Source organism: Anabas testudineus, chromosome 6 (genome assembly GCF_900324465.2).
Source record: "Anabas testudineus chromosome 6, fAnaTes1.2, whole genome shotgun sequence".
NCBI classification, from domain to species: domain Eukaryota; kingdom Metazoa; phylum Chordata; class Actinopteri; order Anabantiformes; family Anabantidae; genus Anabas; species Anabas testudineus.
Genome location: NC_046615.1, coordinates 7,393,333 through 7,414,044, shown reverse-complemented (window position 1 = coordinate 7,414,044; position 20,712 = coordinate 7,393,333). Strand labels below are relative to the sequence as shown.

The following is a 20,712-nucleotide window of genomic DNA, read 5'->3' as shown; positions in this document are numbered from 1 at the left end:
TGCAGATAATTTTCTTTACCCTTGTTCCTCGGTCCTTGGTCTTTCCAAATCCCACAGACGGCCTCCAAACATGTTGTAGAAACATCTCCAGGACGATCAGTGGAAACAGGATCCACCAGAGCTCAATTTTGAGTGTCATGGCAAAGGCTGTAAATACTTACAATACATGTGATTGTTTTTTGTTTTGTTTTTTTTTTTTCAATAATTTTGCAAAGATTTCAAACTAATTTCTTTTACGTTGCCAATATGGGGTATTGATTAGAATGTTGAGGAAAATATGTGAATATTTTGATGAATTGTACCTATCTGTCTGTCACTTCACTCATTCATGGCTCTTGGTTTTGAGTTTCAGTACACCAGGCTTACAGTATGATGATTTCATGCATGTTCACCACTGTGGTTTAAATTACAGAAAAAAGTCATGGTAATTTTAATGTGATTGCACAAGATACTGAATACTGCATCCTTACATATTGAACTGTCATAAAGCAAGCATTCATTATTGTTCATCCACCTTTTTTCCTAAACCAGTGTTATTTTTCCTCTTAGTTGCAGGCTCCCAGTGTGAAGGGCTTTGACTTTGCCAAACTGCACCTTGGCCAGCAGAGTAAGGATGACTGTATGGTGATCCAGGAGTCTGTCCCGCCAGAGCCTGGGCCCCTTTCTATTAAAGATGGCCTCAGTACATCTGAGAATGGGGAGATACCCACACCCAAATCCAAAATCTCAGCCTCCTCCACCAAGGCATCCCGCAGCAGCCGAAGGCGAGAAAGGTCAGTGGTGATAGTATAACGCTGGAGGATAAACTTTACGTTACTTTACTTCATCATCTTCACATATTAAGGAGGAAATTTCAGTTTTAAACATACTGATAACACTAAATGAATATGTGCTGTACAAGCAAGGACCGCAATTATTGTTTAATGCATTTAAGAACTTCTGTTCTCATAGTCGGTCTTGCTATTGCCATGTCATTTATCTTACTGATTATTGAGATCCAGGATAAATGAATTGTAATTGTAATTATTTTGTTACTTAAAATCAGCAGCAGAATCATATTACTAGGCAGAGTTCACTCCAAGTTGTTCCTTTCTGGAAAAGCACTATTTTGATTATGCATGGCATTTCAGCATGTTAGTGTGCTCTTAAGCTTCTATTATTCATGCGAGTGTGTGTGTTTTCCGGATAGGGTCTCACCGTCAGACGGTGACTCTGTGGTAAGTGACCATTCCAGTGAGCGGGAGTCAACTGAGGAGAACCTGAGAAGCCACACCACACCCAGCGACAGCAAGCAGACCCGTAAGATCCCCATCAATGTTTTAAATGGCAAGTGGCCTTGGCAACACTCGCATCACCCTCCCAAACACAAAGACAGTGCTTACGAAGAGAGAGGGCAATGAGGAAATTGAAGGAATTAAAGGAAATTTGGGTGGACCTAAAGAGATAAACAGAGAGCAGCTCAAGCTGGAATGATTTGATTGACAAGAGGTCCAGATATGGGGCAAGAGAGACTAAGAGGTGATTAAAAACGAAGAGGAGGAAGACTGGAAAAGTGCAGCGTCATCCCAAACAGTAACATTAAGATTACATAGGGGAACAGAAAACGGAAGAGAAACACCTGGTAGAAACTAAATTCAGTGGTCATAAGAAGTCCACAGAGAGGAGAGCGCAGGGAATAGAACGGAAAAAATAGCTGGAGTCACTCTTTTTGACAGCTTGTTGATAGATTCAGGCCTGCAATGCCACTCAGAGACTACGTGCCAGAGCCAGAGGCAGTCAGGCAGAGACTACAGCCTGACTCACCCACAGAGGAATGGTCTCTGTTTTGTTACTGATAAATTTCCTCCTGGGTCTGTATATACACTGCCACGGTGTTTATAGGGAGACTGTATACAAGACCATTTTTCTTTTTCTTTTTTTTTTTTGTTCTTTTGGAGTTCCTTGGGTAATGACAAATAAAATGTGCCTAAAATAATAACATAAAAAAATCCTGATCTTTCATGTCTTTACAGAGTTTCAGCTCACGTACAGACATTCTCACATTATCCTGAAGAATTTTTGATACACTTCAATTCATCTTCCCCTCAATCACTGCAAGCTGGCCAGACCTTGATGCAGCATAGCAGGCCCAAATCATGATGTTTCCTCCAATATACTTTTTGGATTTGGATGATGTTTTCATAATAATATGCAGTACCCTTTTATGCCAGATGTAGTGCTGTGTGTTCTTTCCAAATAGTTAATATGGTCAGTCCACAAAACATAAGGCATAAATCAAATAAGCGTATTCTTCTTGTGCAGAGCAAACTCAATATATACATCATATATAAATCAATATATACTCACATACTTTTTCCACTAGCACATTGAGGTTTCTATGAGACTACATTATTTTAGTCACATTATATTTATCAATGCTCTTGACTTAGATGAAGATCAGATCACATTTTATGACAAATTAATGCATAAAACCATGAAATTCACATACTTTTTCTTGCCACTGTATGTGTTTTCTACTCAAAGCAGTGTTTCTTTTTCTTTTTCGTGCTAATGAACTTTACATGACCAGAAGGGAAGCTTTCATCAGATGTGGAAATTTACTTGCCTAAGCACACCACTTGCCTTTCCCTCTCTGTAGGATTCCTTCATTTATTTTTCTTTTCATTTGTAAAACTTTAAACAGCACCAGACCTGAATTCACTACCATCTTTTATATTTCTTGACAACATAGAATAACCTCTTCTTTATTTTATTGCCTTCTCCTGAGTAAAACTTTTTTCCTTTCCAATTGTGGTTTGCAGGAAAGAATAGAATTGGTAAGAGTTTGTTCTCTTTCTGTCTGTGTCCCTGTAGACCTCAGGCTTGACCTCCAGCACCCTTCTGTGTGTTGTCTGTTTCTGTGGTAGCTTTGGGCTCAGTCTGTTCTCACCATCCATCACTGGTCAGCTGTCAGTCTGTGTCAAGAAAATCACAAACAAAGGCAAAGGCTATTGTTTGAAACTAAGTTTAGCTTTTGTGAAACAGTATCAGTGTTCATTTCATCATGCTTTACCTGCCTCCTTTGTTGTAAGTCATGTATAGTCATGTCAATTAAATAGAAAGATAAATGTTGCGTGAAGATCTTTATGCAATAGCTGTGCCCTGTCCCCTAGCTGAAGTTACCATTAGCATTTATACTTTGAAAAGCTGCACTGTGTGGACCAAATTGTGACCTCTTGCTTACTTCCTCAGGTCCTCCACCTATGAATGGTACAAACGAGAATCTGTCCTCAGCCTCCATTTTTGAACATGTCGACCGAATATCTCGCACCACAGATGCAAGCCGAAGGCTCCCCAACAAAGTTCAGCTTATTGCAATGCAACCCATGCCTGTCCCACCACTGCACAGCCCACCCATCAATGGCAAACTGTCTGACACAAACCAAATCAACAAAGAGGTTTGCACTTTTGAAAATGCTGCTTTGCAAAAGCTGTTGTTTTTAGCAAATAGATTATTCCAAAAATCCAAACATTGCAAGATAAAATTCTGTGATCTCCTTTACATGTATTATTTTTCTTCGGATGCTGCAGTAGATCTTGTGAATGGTCAGATTAATTTGTTTAAAATTAGAATTAGTCTCAACTGCACTTATTTTGGCTATGTTTGGAAATGAGGAAATTCTTTATTCAGATCCAGGTAGCATTGAGGCACAAGTCAGAAATTGAGCACCATCGTAACAAGATACGTCTGCGTGCCAAACGGAAGGGCCACTACGACTTCCCCGCCATGGATGACGTGAACAGTGGCCTCAGGGATGTGAAGGATCAGGATCGCATCTATCAGAAAGCACAGATACAGATTAACAAGATACTGGATCCAGAGGTGCCCTCCATCTTTATGGAATCCAAGAAAAGGTCAGGCTCAGATTTTGGGTCTGTGACTCACAGAGTGGTAGAAAAGTTGACTTTCTGACTTTCAGTTATGGCCTGGTTGACAGAAAACTCTAATAAAAACCATTTCATCATTTGTCCTTCAGTGGTCGAGGGAGACACTCTCCCAAACAGAGACTGGAGGAGCACCTGAATGGAGGTATGACAGAGGCAGACAAAGACCACCTCATCACTGAAGACAGTGATGCTGCTTATAGAAAGTGTCCTGGGGTCAACAATGTGGCCTACGTTGTAAGTAGTTCAACAGCATCAGGGCATTAGTACAATTTCAGACCAGCTGTATAATGTTATGTTTCTAACTGCCTGTCAAAATATGTATTTACTCCAGTCTGACCCTGACCAAGGCCCAGGATCCCCTCACAGGAGTCCCTCCCCAATTGATGATGTTTTCCTGGGTCTCACGTCCTCTCCTCCAGGCCATGCCCCTCCCCCACCCCCATACATGCCACCACAGCCCTCCATTGAGGAGGCGCGACAGCAGATGCACTCCCTGCTCGATGATGCCTTTGCCCTTGTGTCGCCCACCACTCAGGGGACGACAGCAGGGATCACTCTCCCAGGGGTCAATAGTAATGCCCCTACCTCCAGTCCTCCGGGCCGCGGCCCCAGACCTTGGGGTCCATCCTTCCAAGCTCTTGGCCCTTTTCCTGGTGTAAGTAGCCATTAACCAATCACACAACATCCAGTCATACTGCTTTCACATTGCACTGAATGACATTATGTGTTTGTAACAAATGATTTTACATTGTATCTCCAGCAAGTTTAGGTTTCTGTGAATGGGATTCTGTCATGCATCTCTTTGGTTTACTAAGTTGGTCAATAAACAAGACAAGGCAGATATAAAGTGCTTTGAATTCACTATCTCCACTCTTTCATTCCCAGCATGAAGCATATAGCTTCAGGTTTAATCATGTCCTCTTAGCAAGCTAATCAGTTAAGTATTCCTCCATCTGTCACCCTCATATAGCTGCAACCTTACGCCCCCATCAGATACCTACAACTCGTAAGACTCTACAGTAATACACCCTTCATGTGCTTAATCTGCATTAGTTACTGTCGGTGTAGGTTTCACAGAACATACGCCATGGTAGTGCTCTGAAACCACCTTGAATATAAGCTCACTGATGGTTTATATATATATGATATAAAATCCACTGTTTCTCACACAGTGCATATAATACACTGTGTCATGGAACAAAGTTGACATTATCTATTGCAGAACTCTGGCTTTGAAAGCCAAGTATAGAGTTGAGGTATAATTAAATAGGTTAGAGTAGCCATGAGCACCATATGAAAAAAGTTCTGTTACATTGTTTTATGTTTTCTCCCTTTTTAACTAGAATTTATTTCTCACTATACTAATTGAATATTTCTCTTATATTCTTAAAAAATTAATGCTTAAATGCATTTTTACAGCATTAAAGGCACAATAATCATGACTCGATTCCTGATAGGGCTAGGACGAGTGTTCACCCCAAGTGACAAATATAGAGAGAAACAGCGACCTGTGGAGCCATAAAAGCTATTTGCTGGTTCTGCTTTTGCAGGTTCATTGCTTTAATATGCTGTAAAAGGTCAGTTGTAAAATAAAAAAAGGGTATCCAACATAACCCAAGCTTGGTAAAAACAACATTGTTTAGTAGTATGAAGTGAATCCTAGTGCTCAAAAAATATAGTGCAAATAACAGATGTCACAGTACTGAAGAACAAAAACCTCTATTCCTGGGTCTCTAAGCATTTATTATTGCAGTATTTGTATTTGCAACATCTCAATACCATATGAAAGCTGTTCCATTTATTTTTAAATATTTTAAAAACTGTATTAGGTAGCCTTAGGGTCTGTCTGTATTAGTTTTTCTCAATAATGTTTTTACACACTTTGTCTCCCCCAGAGGTTCACTGAGCTGGGATTGTCCCATCCTTCAGTCCAAGGCCTGGCACCAAGGTTAGTGGAGGAGTTCCTGAAAATTGAGATAGACATATATAAATAAATAAATGTATATATGTATTAATGTATATATAAATATAAAATATTCATTAATACATAAATAAATAATGTGTTTATTTGACGTTAACTGCTTTCTACACCAAAAGGATTTTATATTGATCAGTACAGCTGGGTTTCCACTTTACCAGTGGGAATGTTTTCCTTCAGTGAGTTGGTCCTCATGAATAATTAAAGTAAGAGTCATCTTTATTTTATTAGTTTAACGGATCAAGTCCAAGCAGTGCTCTCTTAAGCGGTCCCAAAAAGACCAGAGGCACCTGTACACAGATGCACATTCATATCATAGATACACACACGCCAAAAAATGTAAGTAGCTTTTTTTATGGAGTCAGTTAATTTTCTAGAGCGCCACGTAGCCTAAAGGAACCCAACTGATGCGAAACAGCTTATCACTAGAAATTCAAGAAAGAAAATTGCAGCACTTTGTGGAAGTGAATTGGTTTAAGGTTAACACTATAATAACTGCATGAGACCTAGTTTAAGTTAGTTAGTTACCTGTTGGAGACGCTGTATAATCAGGTTGTCTGATGACCCTGTTGTTAATGGAGTCATAAAGGCTAATTCCCACACAAACACACCACTCTCCAGTGGATCTGTCTTTGTACTTGCATGCAAATTTGTAAGCTGTTTAGTGCAAAATCAGTTCAGCAAGTTTCAGTTGTTCACTTAACCACTAACTAGTATTAAAAGTCTTTACATTGAAAATTATCTCTGCATTTGAGTCCACAGATATCCATACTTTTACTGCTTCTGTATAAAATGCTACATTTGTCCAATATCTAATATCTAATCAAATTTGGTACAACTGTCCAATTGAATTCATTGATGAACTGTCTAGATTTTGGTGGTGAAAGGCCAAAGTCATTGTGGCATCATGTATGTCCCATTCTTGTCAGTGCTATATCTCAGAAAGGAATTTCATTACATCTGGCACAAACATCCACTTAGACTCATGCATAAACTGGTTAGCAGAGGCAAACAACTGCAATGCTGTAATTCTACTTAGAAAATTACAACACAAATTACAAGGTAATGCAAAGACATTTCTTTCTATTTAAGGCAGGGTCTTGGCTCCAGCTACTTGCCACCAGGAGAAACAGCAGGTCACAGTGAGCAGATCCAGCCAGACAGCCTGTACTCCGGCAGGAGCCGCTACGCTGATGAGCTTCCCTCATGTGCCAGACCGAGGCCAGTAGGGGGAACTACAGGTACAAACTTCCCACATGTACACATGCAAAACTACCAATATTGTCGACCAACCAAAGCTCCTTTTCTTACAGCATCATTTAAGCATTTTCAAAGACACACCTCCAGCAAAAGCTCTTAGAGGCTGAAGTTATTTATTGTCTTTATACTGACTGTGGACAGTTTATTTTAGAGCACTTCAGGATGTGGGTCATGGTGTCATGCTTTAATGCAGACACACACCTCCGGCCCATTAACCTGTCAGACTGAAAGGGACTTGTCTTTGTATAAATTATTCAAGGAGCTGGCGTAATGCAGCAGCCATCATGTGACTTAGACTAATAGAAATGGATTGTGGCATTTACCATATAGAGCGCAGCACAGCAGAGCCTGAGTGCTTTTAAGGCTGTAGTGATTGCATCAAACTATATTAGAGGGGCTGCTGTGGATTGAGTTTCAGCTCCTGTAACTCTGATGTGATGTGATGTCTGTGTGTGTGTGTGTAGGCGCCCAGCTCCATCACCTCACACAGGTGGGATTGTCCAGCCGGATGAACGGGTACCCTGCAGGGGTCAGGGCTGCTCCAGGCCAGAATGGAGGCATTGGCTGGAACCACTATCATGATGACAATTTCTCCAGAGCAGAGCCTGAAAAAGATGCAGTGAGTAACTTGTTGCTTTAATTAACCTAGAGACACGTGCAAAATCCCTTTTATCTCTATGGTTTTTGTGTAGAAATATAATAATACTTAGTCTTAGGCAAATACCTCCTCAGACAAACAACAAGTTCTACATTTTTTCACAACATTATTTATTTAACAGAAATGAGGCAAAAAACAAAAAAAAGTTCCCCTCCGGTATTCAAAAGCTTGTAGATCTAACTTTTCCGCAGCATTTCCACAGGGGTGAGGTTTGATCTTTGACTTTACCATTTCAGAACCTTGATTCTTTCGTTTTTCAGCTATTCTGATTCTGATTTACTGCTGCGCTTCAGATCATTGTCCTGCTACATGACCCCATTTTAAATAAGCTTTAGCTGTCAGACAGATGGCCTCGCATTTGCCTTTAGAATACTCAGAGGAGTTTATGGTCGACTCAATGACTGCAAGGTGCCTAGGACCTGTGGCTGGTGCAAAACAAGATCAAATCATCACGCCTCCAATGCTGTGCTTGACAGTGGGTATGAGATGTTTTTTGCTGAAACATGGCACCGGGTATTAAGGCCAAACAACTCCACTTTGGTGCCATCTATGCATAGGACATTGTTCCAGAAGTCTTGTGGTTTGTTCAGATACAGTTTTGCGAACCTCAGTCATAATTTCATGTTCAGTGAATTGCCCAGACCTGCAAACTGCCAGAACCAGCTGATCATCAGTTAATTAAGGGATGATGATTTGCAGCACCTGCCTGCAGCTTCCTGTGGAAGTAGTGAGGGGGTACTTAGTCTTAACCCACCTGAAGCTGTAGAATTTCTGAATAAATCATTTCCTTCTAGCTCTCTGCCATGCTCTAGTTCTGTCACTTAATATTTCCTCTGTTTTCCTTCTCGTCTCTGTCTTTTTCTTCTCTTTGCCCATCTGTCCTGCCTTCAGTTCCTGGACTGTCCTGACTACTCACCCCCCTCTATCTTCCAGATGCCCAGGAGTGGTAGGGACCCTTCGGCACCCCCTGCCCATCAAGAACCCCCTGTGGTTGGCTATCTGTCAACCCCACCGCCCCTGGACACGTCTCCTCCCACCCATTCCTCTGCTTCCCTGATCAAAGCTATAAGAGAAGAGCTTTTGCGTCTCTCCCAGAAACAGGCAGCTGTGCCCAGCTACCACAGCTGAAGCCCCGGTCTCCAGCTTGCGGTACTAACCAGTCTTGCCACTGACCCTGACTGCTCACTTTGCCTCATGTGACAGTGCTTCCCATGGAAGTTCCTAAAGAGTGTACAGCAGAGAGACAATCCTGCTAAACTGAAGTAAAGAGGTGGCTCAATGAGATTTGTAACAGAAGAAGCAGCCCCTTTGAAAAACTGAATGACGTGAGCGTAGTTTATACAGGTTGATACAGAATCAGTTCAACTGCAGTATGACAAGCCAGAGACACTGTTACACAGTCAAGTGTGTACTGGACCTTTAGAGATGAGATGAGATGAGATGAGATGAGATGAAAGCACATGACTGGACCTATCCTGCTAATGTTTTTGCCCTGCATTTCATTATGGGATGAGAGGAAAACATCATGCCAAGCTGTCAGCACTGTGGATCCACATTTAGAACTGATTTTTTTTTTTTTTTTTTCAGACTCTGATTCAGAAGTCATCATTTTATTATCATTTTGCCTTCACCTAACAGATATACCCCTGCACAACACGTCATTCCAAGAACGGTTCTGTTACTTAAACTATCATACAGGTATTTGTTGTTTTCCAATACAGGCGTCCCCATCTTTTCTTTTTTTTTATCACCGTCAGGTATACTTAATGTTTTCTGCCATGATGAGCCATGCTATGCCTTGATACTGTGATGGAGTCCACTTGACCCAATCTACTGTACAAGCCTACAGTAAGGTCACATTTCACAGCCAGCAAGTTCAGAAGGAGGCACACTCATAAACACTACCTATTCATTACTGCCTATTCATTCCTTACTTAGTGCAGTAGCACAGAGTTATTCCGAGTTATTTTTTCACCTCTTGACTTACCAAACATATATACAGTATATGCACACACAAACACACATTTTTCAGTGTTAAAGCCCTGTGGTGTTTTTATTTATGTAGCTAACAGACAGCTAGACAAACATGGCCTTGAAACTCAAATCTTCAAACATGACTTCAGAGGTTTCAAAGATGCAGGCACAAATGTATGTACTTGACAATTATGGACACTTATGTACTGTTTGTACTTGGTGTTTGGTTGCAATGCACTGTATGCTGACTACTTGGTACAGCTCAGGTCTTTCAAAATGAGATTCCTAATGGACCAATCAGTAAAACGGACTTTTGATGGGTCACAGATGAACTGTTAATGAGGGAAAGTCAAAGATGTGTATTCTAATATCATCCTCACTAGATACTGATTCACCATCATTGTTTAATGCAGTATTTGAAGTTTGCTTTGCCTTTTTATTAGCACAGGAAGGAGAACTGTGTACTGTATTTGTTGTCATTCATGGTTTACGTCAACCAGCTATGTTCTGTGCTTTTTAAACCTCCGTGGATTTACCTTGCCTCATGCAGTTACATCAAAAGTCTCTTAGTCTGCATACTGGTTGAAAATCATTCTACAGTAGATTCTTTTTGTTTTTAAACCTTAATCCTCCCCTGACATGTTGTGATGTTTTGGGGTATGGAGTGATATTTTATTTAAATGAAATAAATGAAAAAATGTGGACATAAATAGTAGGACTTGAACTTGAAGTGTTTTGGAGTGTGTTACCAGTATGTGGCAGGTTTTATTCTGTATACACACGAACACACATACACACACACACACCAACTAACTAGTTTGCCAGAGAGCTGAAAAGATCTACAGGGGTTGGTAGGATGTGATGTGCCTTGTAGACACCTGAACAGATTAAGCAGTGCAGAGGACAGAAACACTGTATTATCAGTAATTCTCTCTGTTGTGTTTAACACTTCGAATTACATAACTATGTAACTATGACCTGTTCTTTATATGTCTGTTGCAAATTGAAAAGAAGCCACGTTGAGTTAATGGTAATCAAACTCTGCCACTGTGTGGAGTTTCCTTTCCCTTGTCACTTTGTCCATGTGTCATTACCAACGTCACACTGTATGCCTCCACCTGCTGGTTCTCCACTGTAAAGAACTGTCCATCTGTTTGTATTCATCCTCAGTTGTTTTGGATTTGATGATTTTTGTTGTTGTTGTTGTTATTTTTGATGTTTTTCATCTGTTTCTGTGTTGTCGTGTGTGAGAGTCATCAGTTGGCTGGTCCAACTTTACTTTTGTTTGATTGCATGTTGAACGATTGCATTTGTTTTGTTTGTTTTTTCGTATGCTGTCCCATGCTTCAAGAAATACAAATCACTAGAACACATCATCAGCATCAGAGCTGCATTTTTATTTAAATTATTTATTCATTTTGTTTATTTATATCATCTTTTGTGTGGTATTGTACTTACCACAAACATCCAGGAGGTGGCAGCTCATCACAAGCAAACCTGATCTCTTCTGCTGACAACAACAACTTCTTCCTTGCTGCAGATGATGTAACCAATTCCCAAGGATGTTTCTAGGAGACCGAAAAAAAAAAAAGGTTGATTCATGTTCATGGAATCACGCTTGTAAGGAAATTAAGGAGGATGTGTATGATTATGCAATGTGAAATGTTTTGAAAAGCAGCGTTTGCGATAGAGATTATTCTAATATACACTGGATGTTATTTGCAGTGGAACAGAAGCTTTTAAGGTATTGTCTCAGCTGCTGCTCACTTTGCTGCCGATCAGTCGATTGTGTGTTTTCTCCTCTCTTTGTGGTGAAGAAGTATTTCCTGTTGTGTCTCATCCCATCAGGCGCTTCTCCCCTTTAATCCCATCACATGATCTAAAACCACCTAGTGATGCAGCTAAACGCTCAGCAGATCTCTTGAACTCGCTCTGCAGGGGGTGCACCACACAAGTCAGCAAGAATTACAGTGCACACTCTTAAGGAGTCGATATTTATATATATATATATGCCCAAAGATTACATTTCAGGCATATTTTCATTTCATAAACAGTCAATTCTTCTACTTTAATCTATGTGTATTTTCAACGTGCATATATGTCCTGTATGTAGAGGTATTATCTTTTTCTCATTCTCTCTATCTCTTGTCCTCTGGCAGTGCTTAATACTGTGCCATCATATTTTGAGTGGCTGCCCCTGGCCCTCCTTGTGGGGTCTAAACCCCTTCCCTCCTCCCGACGGTAATCCTCCCTGTGTGTTGGCCTGTCCCGGCTCAGCTAACTGAGTCCAGCCCAGCCCAGCGTAGCACAACAACAGCACACCCAGGAGTTAATCTGGATCATGACGGTAATTACTGGCTGGGTGTCCAGCCTGTAGGAAGGTATGAGGGGATGAAGCAATTGTCCACTAAGGGAGGAGTCAAATAGGCAGGTCTGCCCACTGACCTTGGAGAAAACTGCGAGGGAGGGAAGGGAGGGGAGGGAGAAGGGGAAACTGAGAGGGAGGCAGAGCATATCCAAGCATTAGCATACTGACAGAGTTCCAGCACTGCAGATCTCTCTCTCTCTCCCTCTCTCTCTCTCTCCCTCTCTCTCTCTCTCTGTCTGTCTCTTTCTGTGTGTCTTCAGCTGTGCTCGCTTTTAAGTCTCCTGGTGAAAGACAGAAAAGCAAGAAGAGCAGGGAGGAGGACAAGTGTGGAACAAATCCTTTGACAGGAGACAGGGTATCTTGCCTTTACTCTGGTCCCAGCACAGAATCAGCTGCAATAGTGAGTAGACTGCGATCTGCTTTGAGAGTGTGTATTTGTAGCTACGTGTCTGTCTGTGTGTGTGTGTGTGTGTGTGTTCTGCGTGGTAGTAGTTGTAATGGGAGTAACTCTGAAGAATTTATAGATGCAAGAAGCAAGAGTTTCTCAACCAGAGCAGACAGGATGCCCTTCTCGCTGTTTGTTTTATACTAAAGCTGTATGTCTGCTGCTCTCCTGTGGTCGTGCCTGCACATGATGCGGTTCAGTTGCTGTATTTGAGTCCTGCATATGTGTGTGTACACCATAGCACGTGCTGCTCCTCCAGCTGCCTGTCACAAACAGGCATGCCTGTGGTTTGATGACCGTGAACGGGCAGGTATTTTAGCGCCAGCCTACAGCTGCAGACTGTGGGAGGATGTGGCCCTCGCCCTCCTTGTTTGTCACCGTGTCTTTTTATATTATTATGCAACGCTCTGCATAGCATTAGAGCTGCCGCCTTTCGAGTCAGTTGCAGCAGGATCGCTTGGCTAATTGACACACTGCAGCAGCAGCCAGGCATTTTCAGTAGTATCCAGCCAAAGGCCGACTGGCAGTGCTGTCACTAACAGAGTTACTGCTGTGTATAGTACTTACAGGACAATTGGATGGTTTTGAATATGCCCCAAAACAACACATTTCTCAATCCTTTCCAGCTGTTTCTGTTGTATTTTCTGCTCCACCAGTGATGATGTCAGTGCAGCTCCTCTTTGTTTACTAAATGCTAACCACTCCCCCCCCCCCACCTTCCTCCTCTTCCTCCATCATCACCTCTCCCTTCTCCCTCCTCATGAGCCCACCCAGTGCCTAGCTTACAGTTGAATGTCATCTTTGCCTTGTAATTGGATCATGTTTCTCATTTCTCCGTCTGATGTCGGCCTCAGGAAGCACAGCGAGAGGGTGGGAGGCGAGGTTCAGAGGTTGATAACTGAGCCGGAGCTGCATAAACAAAAGGGTTACAAGAGAAATGTAACATTGTGAGCACATGTATGCCACGAGCAAATAATTGCTGACACAGACCTCCAGCATCGTTTTTTACAGATGAGTAAGTAGCTGCGGATGAGATGTGAAGGTTATAGAAGGTTATAACATGTTTTTTTTTTTTTAATATGCCGAAAGCTAGTGCTGCCCTATTTGCAGCTGCATCACACAGAAACTTTTCCTCATGTAGCTGCTTTATATTCAACATCCCACTGTGGCGTGTCAGGTAAATCAAGCTTACACTAACTTTTTCACCCCTTGTCGCCACTGGACAATCGTCATTGTCATCAAGGTCCTTCCCTCCCACCCTCCCTGCCAGGCCTTACAGTATCAGAAGACACAGCGTGTTATTGTCCGGCACTGTGCTGAGTAGGAGGCAGCGCTCATGTGATGCTCAAGGGAGAGGTGAATAGCTGTCATTCATGAGAGGGCTGCCGTTTGCTCAGCAGCTGCTCTCTGCTCTGATTTTAGACTCTGATCCTGCCTGTCAGCTGCTACTGGGCTTCTTCTACACCCAAACTGTTCCCACCACCACAACCACCACCACATGGGTTGACACATTAAGAGCGCTGATTGTGCTTGATAAGAGGTGTGGCGAAGGAAGCGTGGTTTTATGCTGAATGGATGGATGTGAATGTGAAGTGAATTACTGTCACTTTTTGATCTCAGCCATGAAACTAAAACTGTGCATAGTTTGATGCCAAATGCTCATTGTAAACAGTGCGGTGACAGAAGTATTGTGTTGAGCTCTACAAAGCCACTCCAGTATGCCACAGATGACTCTCTGACGGTGTTAATCCCTGTCTGCAGACACACTGGATCTCTCTGCACTGCTGTCCTGCAGACCACAGCCTCTGGATGTTTTCAGGACAGTCAGCAGCAGAATGCAGTTCTAGCAGGATCAGAGAAATTACTTTGAGTTCAAGTGAGAAGGCCTAATCAGATGCACACAGACTGATGGTAGCCATCTATAAGGAGAATCAAGTAGGAGGCTATCCCCGTCCTTGTGCCTCATTTCAAAGAACTTCCAAATTGGTGGTCAGTCCGGACAATAATCAGCAGATAATCCTGTTAAGCTATCATTTCTCTAATAGCTCTGTTGTGTTCAGCAGATGGACACTGCAGGGGAGTGTCTTATCTGCTTTGACTGTTCTTTTGTAGATCACAGTTGACTAAAATGTTTCTTTTATTGGAGATTTCTTTGGTTTGGTTGTTGGGTTACTTGTGAAAGTGGATGAGAGGAATTTTCACGAATGATCTTTACAGCTACTGTGTCTCGATTGACCTAATGTGGACAAGGCTATGCCAAATAAAATCACAGAACCTGAATATTTAGTTCCATCTTTCTGATGGAGCTGTAGACTGTATGTATGGGTGGAACAAGCAGCAGCAACAGTACTCTGCTGCCTTATTGAGAAATTAATCAAGTTAAAGAATTGAGTAACCTCAAATCTTTGTTGGTTTCCAGGTAAAGTCTTCTAGGATAAAATTACCAACAGGAATTAGATTTCTTCGGTTGCCATATTTATGTATCCTGTAAACACATACAGAGTTCTTCACTGCAACAGTTGTAACTATGTCCACAAGCTCAGTTACGCAGGCATTGTTTTCATACCCTGCTCTGATAAATCAGCCACGAGTCTTCTCTGATGTTCCTTTAAAGGTACAAAACCTGAGTTAAGTGTGCCACTTAAGCATAAATGAATGTTGTTAGTATGTAGGGCAATTTGCATGACGAGGACAAGATGAAGGAAAACAAACACTGCCATGATGGGAAGCATTAAAGAAGAACTACTGGAAATTCTTTGGAACCAAGTGTTTAGTTTAGGGAAATGGCATGTTTCTCCAAAAAAACAGCAAGCAATTAAAATAATGGACTCGTCTGATGTTTAGTTATGAGCTGTGTTCTCACTGAACTGCACAGGGGAACATATGGGCCCCATATGATCATGTGAAAATGCTGCTGACTGCTGCATCAGGTTTCTATTTAAATACACATGTAAGCGCCACACACACATTTTTCATGTGATACGGATTTAGAACAATGACACATGCACAAGCAAAAAAAAACCATTAACCATGGCCATCATGGTTAATGGTTTTATACACTGAGTGAACTTTATATAATGACTTGTGTGGGAACAATTGTGCATGTCGAAGGGTTTGTGGGATCATCTGTTCTTGTCAGATGTGATCTCTGCCCACATGTTCTTTGTTTACACCTTCTCAGATTAACCTGTTTCACGTGTGGGTGACCTCTGACAAGAAAGAGATCACACAATGGCCCAAACAATGTGGTCTGCATGTTAACCTTGTAACATATAATACCCTATGTTATGTAGAAAGTGATGATGGCTGTTTGCATGCACGTTTGTTTCATTAGTTCACCCACGAGTCCAAGTGGAAAGCCGACTGTATGTTCCTTACACTAAAATGATTAATGCAGCTTTAATAACTTATGTATTTGTTTCTGAAACATTACTAGTGATCATTTAAGGTGTCATTCAGTGCTATTTGTTACCATGTTTTGCTGTATCTTTCACTCTTTGTATGTTTTATACATGTGCTTTTACAGGTAAATGTGCAGGAGTGTGTGATTGTGTGTGAAGTGGTTCAGTAACCAGTGTCGAAAGCTTACGGGACTGAGGAAAGCATAGAACAGCACACGGGAGCTCTGAACATGAGAAGAGCAAGTTACACACACAGGCCATGGGGGGTGCTGGCATTAGAGGTGGACGTTCATAAATAGATGCAACACTCATTCACATGTATGATTCATGTCCATGCAGACATGCAGGCCTAACTAGACACAGGCCTTAACTGCAGCTGTCTCCCTTCTTCTTCCTCCCAATCCCACCAGGATCAACTTTCAAGCAGGCAGAGTGTCACTCACACACCCACTTAAAAACCTCTCAGAGCTTTTAATGGATAATGTGATAGATGTCGCAGAAGGAGCATCAACAGTCTTTACATTTAATAGCTGCTGAATGTGGAAATGAATGTCATTGGTGCTGTCTTACAGCCCCTGAGCTGTATGTTTGGTAGGAGAAACATTAAGCTTAACAAACATGAGGTTGAGGTTGCGGGAACATGGTTGGCAGCCAACCGACAATCAAAATGGAGGTTGTCTCGCTGCCTTTTATATTCTGTTAAACAATAGATCAGTGGACTCGTGCGTAAGCTTGGCTAGAGGACAGCGCTGTGGTGAATATGTAGACTGTACAGATCAAGAATCCCAATTGAATGCAGGATTAAAGAAAGCCTGTCTGACAGGGTGGGGATTCCAGCTGGTCACTCATGCAGGTTCAACACCCGAGGGACGGACAGTGAGCAGAGCTCGGTGGGATAAGAACGGGGATTGTGCACCCAATTGCATTCATGCCGTCTTGATAAGCCACGTCTCTGTATTTCCGCGAACCAGCCATTTACATGGCTCCACATTGAATCAATGTCAAGTCCAGTTGGGTGTGGTGGGGTCGTCTAGGTGTGTTGGGCTGTTTTTTTGTGTCTTGTTTTTTTTTTCCTCGGGGAGAGTGGGTTTATTTAAGGCTGCAGCACTTAGTCATCTGCAGAAGCTTTACCTGCTCCTGTGTGTCCCACATCAGTCCTTAAATTATAACTGAGGCATCTTCCTACCTCCTCCTCCACCCTCTACTCTTTCAAAAAACGGGGCCACTAACAGCTGCTATTCATTGTGAATGAGACCCGGCTTTGAAGTCAGAACATTTTTTTAAATTTGTCCACGATCTTTCATCCTGCTGTTCTGTCAATCTGTCCTGACGAGTTAATCATTCATTTAGTTAGGGTCGGACTCTTTTATCACTTTGAACCAGGGTAGTGTATGTCATAAGCAGAGGAAGAACAAAAGGGTAGTGGAGAGCATAGGTTCAGTCTGAGTGCAATGAAACAGTAGAAGAGCTAAATAACACCAAGCAAACAAATAGCAGCAACATATGACATATTTAGTCATATTCTGAGAGTGGGTTTGAGCTTCCTCTTCGAGGTAAAGGTCCAGAATGTGAACCATGATGTGTCTCGGCTGTCCACTTGTGATCTAATTGTCCAGGACACATTTTAAAACCAAGTATAAATTAGCACAAACATCCACAGATAGAAATACAGAAATAAACTGATTAGACCTTTAGAGTCAAAGGTCAAGGTCCCTGTGACCTTACATCTGTTTCATTCATGTGAACACTGTGAGGCAAATTCTTCAAGTTTGTCCATTTAGACTTAAATAGGTTTAGGTTGTCAAAGGTCAAAAGCCAAGGTCGCTGTGACCTCAATTAACCCCAACCATCAATTCAATATCTCAGGAGTGCTGAAAGAAAAAGTCATTATCTTTTTTTTTACTTTGGGCATCGTCCACTTTCTTGTGGTTTGTTTACTTCTTTAATTGTATAAAGTTTAAAATAAAACAACATCAAAACCTAGATGTACCCGTAAACCCTGTCCTTCTCACATACACCTTCTTTAATCTTTAATAATACTTCACATCTGAATGTGTGAATGCGATGTAAAGGCCAGAGAAGAATAAACATGGCATCAGCTTTAGAAGTAAGCACGATGCAGCCACAGCTCCTGTAAAAACATCCACACATGCGGGGACGAGCTGCTGACAGGGCCACAGCCTGAAAGTGCAAGGTTGCTGTGGTAACCCGTTATGTCACGCCGCAGTATGGCTGACTACAGGATTTGGAGTTAGCCAAGTTGCTGCTCCACACCCTCACTGGATGAGAAAATTATGGGATTCCTGCCCTGTGTGAGTGAGTGTTGTTCTTTTGGGTGACATCCAGCTTGTATACAAGACATACACACTGTAATTATGATCGTGTGCATTCAGTCTAGCTGTATGCCAGTCCTGCCTTTGTTTGATAGGTGAAGTACAACAGTTTAGGGAAAACCTTTATTGTTGTGTAATTTTGGTTTCTACAGTGCAGTAAATGTTTAAATGACTCAATGGAATCGGCCCGCTGAGGTGGAATATTTTAGGAGGTGATAATAGTGATGATATCACTTTCTTTTCCTTTTTTCGATGATAAGCTGAGATGAGAGAGAGAGTGAGGGAAAGAAAACACAGACATAAGGTCAGAGATCAAGGCTGTTCTCATGGCAAAAGCTGTAAGCGATTCACACACGTACACACAGTGGAGTCAGTGGGTTTGTTGTTAGGTGCCCTAAATGTGGTTAAAACAAGTTTAAGGGTTAGAAAGAAAGTTACTGACAGTAGATATTTCTGTGAAGGATTTTTTTCAGCTTCCCTCTTTCACACTAACTTGGTGTTTGTGATGGCTGATGTTCATGAGGTCAAAAAGAAACCTGACCCGGGTGTGTGTTATCTTCACCATCTACAAATGTACGTGGGCTTAAAAGACACACTGAGCCATGTGTAGTATTTACGGTATGTGTACAGAAACAGTGCAGCGATCCACATGGGCCTGAGGCTCATTCCATCGGAGCATTGTTTCATAGCTTCGGGCCTCATAAGGAGCCAAGTGTGTAGAGCCAAAACAGTCCAAGCAAAACCACGGACGTACATCGTACAAGGTCTTTTCAGTGAGGGGGTAACTGGTCATCCCTCCAGATCTCACACAGTATTAGTTGTAGATGAGGAGAAGAAGGACCCAATGACTGACTCAAAAAAGGTGTCAGGGGAGCTTGTAAAGACTGAAGCTGTGTCCGTTTGATCCCCGTGTGTGTGTGTGTGTGTGTGTGTGTGTGAACGAGGGTGCACACAAAACACAGCGCTGGCAGCAGGCTGAATAAATGGTTCTGAATGCCTCGTCGAGTCACAGAGCGTGCCAGACGGAAAACAAAAGCAGTTCTGTTCTTTGAGAAGATAAGGAATTCAATCACTCCGTCTTCCTTTGATAAGATTTCAGTTTAAGAGCCACAGCTCGGTGTCATGTTTATTCAACAAATGCTTTATGTAGATCATGCTTTTCCTCCGAGTTTCTGATTGCCATGTTTGTTTTACATGATTGTGGGTGGTAAAGCGGTGACAATAGCAGACGCTCAGTGTGTGTGTGAGTGTGTGTGAGTGTGTGTGTGTGTGTGTGTGTGTGTGTGTGTGTGTGTGTGTGTGTGTGTGTGTGTGTGTGTGTGAGAGAGAGAGAGACGTACTACACATGTGGACATCTGTAGGAGTGAAATCTGAGAACATGACTCCTCTCCAATTAAAGCAATATGGATTGTGTTAAGACCTGAATTGACAGCTTCATCCTGTCACTTTTCACTTGCACACTCAGACTAAACCTGTCAATATTACAGCTGGGATTGTGCCACCACTTTTCCTGGTTTAGTAGAAAAGCTTCCATCCACGACATACCCAGGGCAAATACCAATACCAGTTCTTCTCTGCGTTAAATAATTAGACCCTCCAGCATCAACCATCTTGAAGAATAATCCTGCTGTGTTATTGACTAGCAAAAACCCTGACCTAGAGCCTGAGGGCTGCCCGTCAGAGGCTGGTCTGTATAGATTCAGCACAGAGAGCTCTGGGGGGGGGGGGGGGCTAATACTGGTGCAATGTTTTATGAACATTATATAACTGATGGTTTTGTTGTTCATGAAGGTCACAGCAAATGAAAAGATAACAATAAATGTCCATATGAAAAAAATCAAAGCATGTGGTGTGCGTGCTCTTCTCTCCGTCCTTTGTGAGCTACAAGACAGGGCCTGCTTTTGTTGTAATAGTCAGCTTCCTGCAACAATTGATCATTGAGAATAGAGGACAAGTTTTGCTGTGTGTGTGTGTGTGTGTGTGTGTGTGTGTACTCGCGCACGCCTGTTTGTCTCAGTGTAAGGGGGGGGGGGGGGGTGTTTGGTTTCTGTCTTCGGGCTGGGTCTGCTGTACACAAACACGCTGTGAAAGCTGCAGAACGTGACCATCATGGCCTCTCAGTATTAAGTTCAAGACCCAGCTGAAACCGTGGCCTCAGCTTATGGTGGAACAACCGATCCACCGTCTGCCCAGTTGAAATGCAACATGGGAGTTTGACAACAAGAACTCTGTGTCCAATAAACTGTACATTGCGGCTCCTTCTTTACATCAGAAGTCAAGTTCATATCAGGTTCAAGCGTGCTTCAGCTTTTGTTGTATCTTATGTGATTAAAGATGGTTAAAACCCTCCTGTCATGCTCAGTACTGG

At 42.1% G+C, this 20,712-nt stretch overlaps 2 protein-coding genes across 7 annotated transcripts in view; both read left to right on the top strand.

Moving 5' to 3' along the window:
• The window catches only part of si:ch211-1e14.1 (UPF0606 protein KIAA1549), a 35,445-nt gene extending 24,275 nt beyond the window's left edge, over window positions 1-11,170 (top strand). For 2 of the 6 annotated variants that reach the window (XM_026365926.2, XM_026365925.2), the window contains exons 12-21: window positions 550-773; window positions 1,190-1,326; window positions 3,232-3,437; window positions 3,671-3,894; window positions 4,017-4,161; window positions 4,259-4,582; window positions 5,823-5,875; window positions 6,998-7,146; window positions 7,630-7,784; window positions 8,715-11,170. In XM_026365926.2, coding sequence (XP_026221711.1) covers window positions 550-773; window positions 1,190-1,326; window positions 3,232-3,437; window positions 3,671-3,894; window positions 4,017-4,161; window positions 4,259-4,582; window positions 5,823-5,875; window positions 6,998-7,146; window positions 7,630-7,784; window positions 8,715-8,951 — 1,854 coding nt within the window. In that variant the 3' untranslated portion in view covers window positions 8,952-11,170. Of the gene's footprint in view, window positions 1-549; window positions 774-1,189; window positions 1,327-2,801; window positions 2,817-3,231; window positions 3,438-3,670; window positions 3,895-4,016; window positions 4,162-4,258; window positions 4,583-5,822; window positions 5,876-6,997; window positions 7,147-7,629; window positions 7,785-8,714 lie in introns of all 6 variants that reach the window. The other 4 variants (XM_026365930.2, XM_026365927.2, XM_026365928.2 and 1 more) reach the window with 4 other exon arrangements.
• Window positions 11,171-12,379: 1,209 nt separating this feature from the next.
• Window positions 12,380-20,712, top strand: part of mical3a (microtubule associated monooxygenase, calponin and LIM domain containing 3a) — a 68,207-nt gene continuing 59,874 nt past the window's right edge. Inside the window, exon 1 of the mRNA XM_026366652.1 lies at window positions 12,380-12,565. The gene's annotated coding sequence lies outside the window, so the exon portion shown is untranslated. The remainder of the gene's footprint in view (window positions 12,566-20,712) is intronic.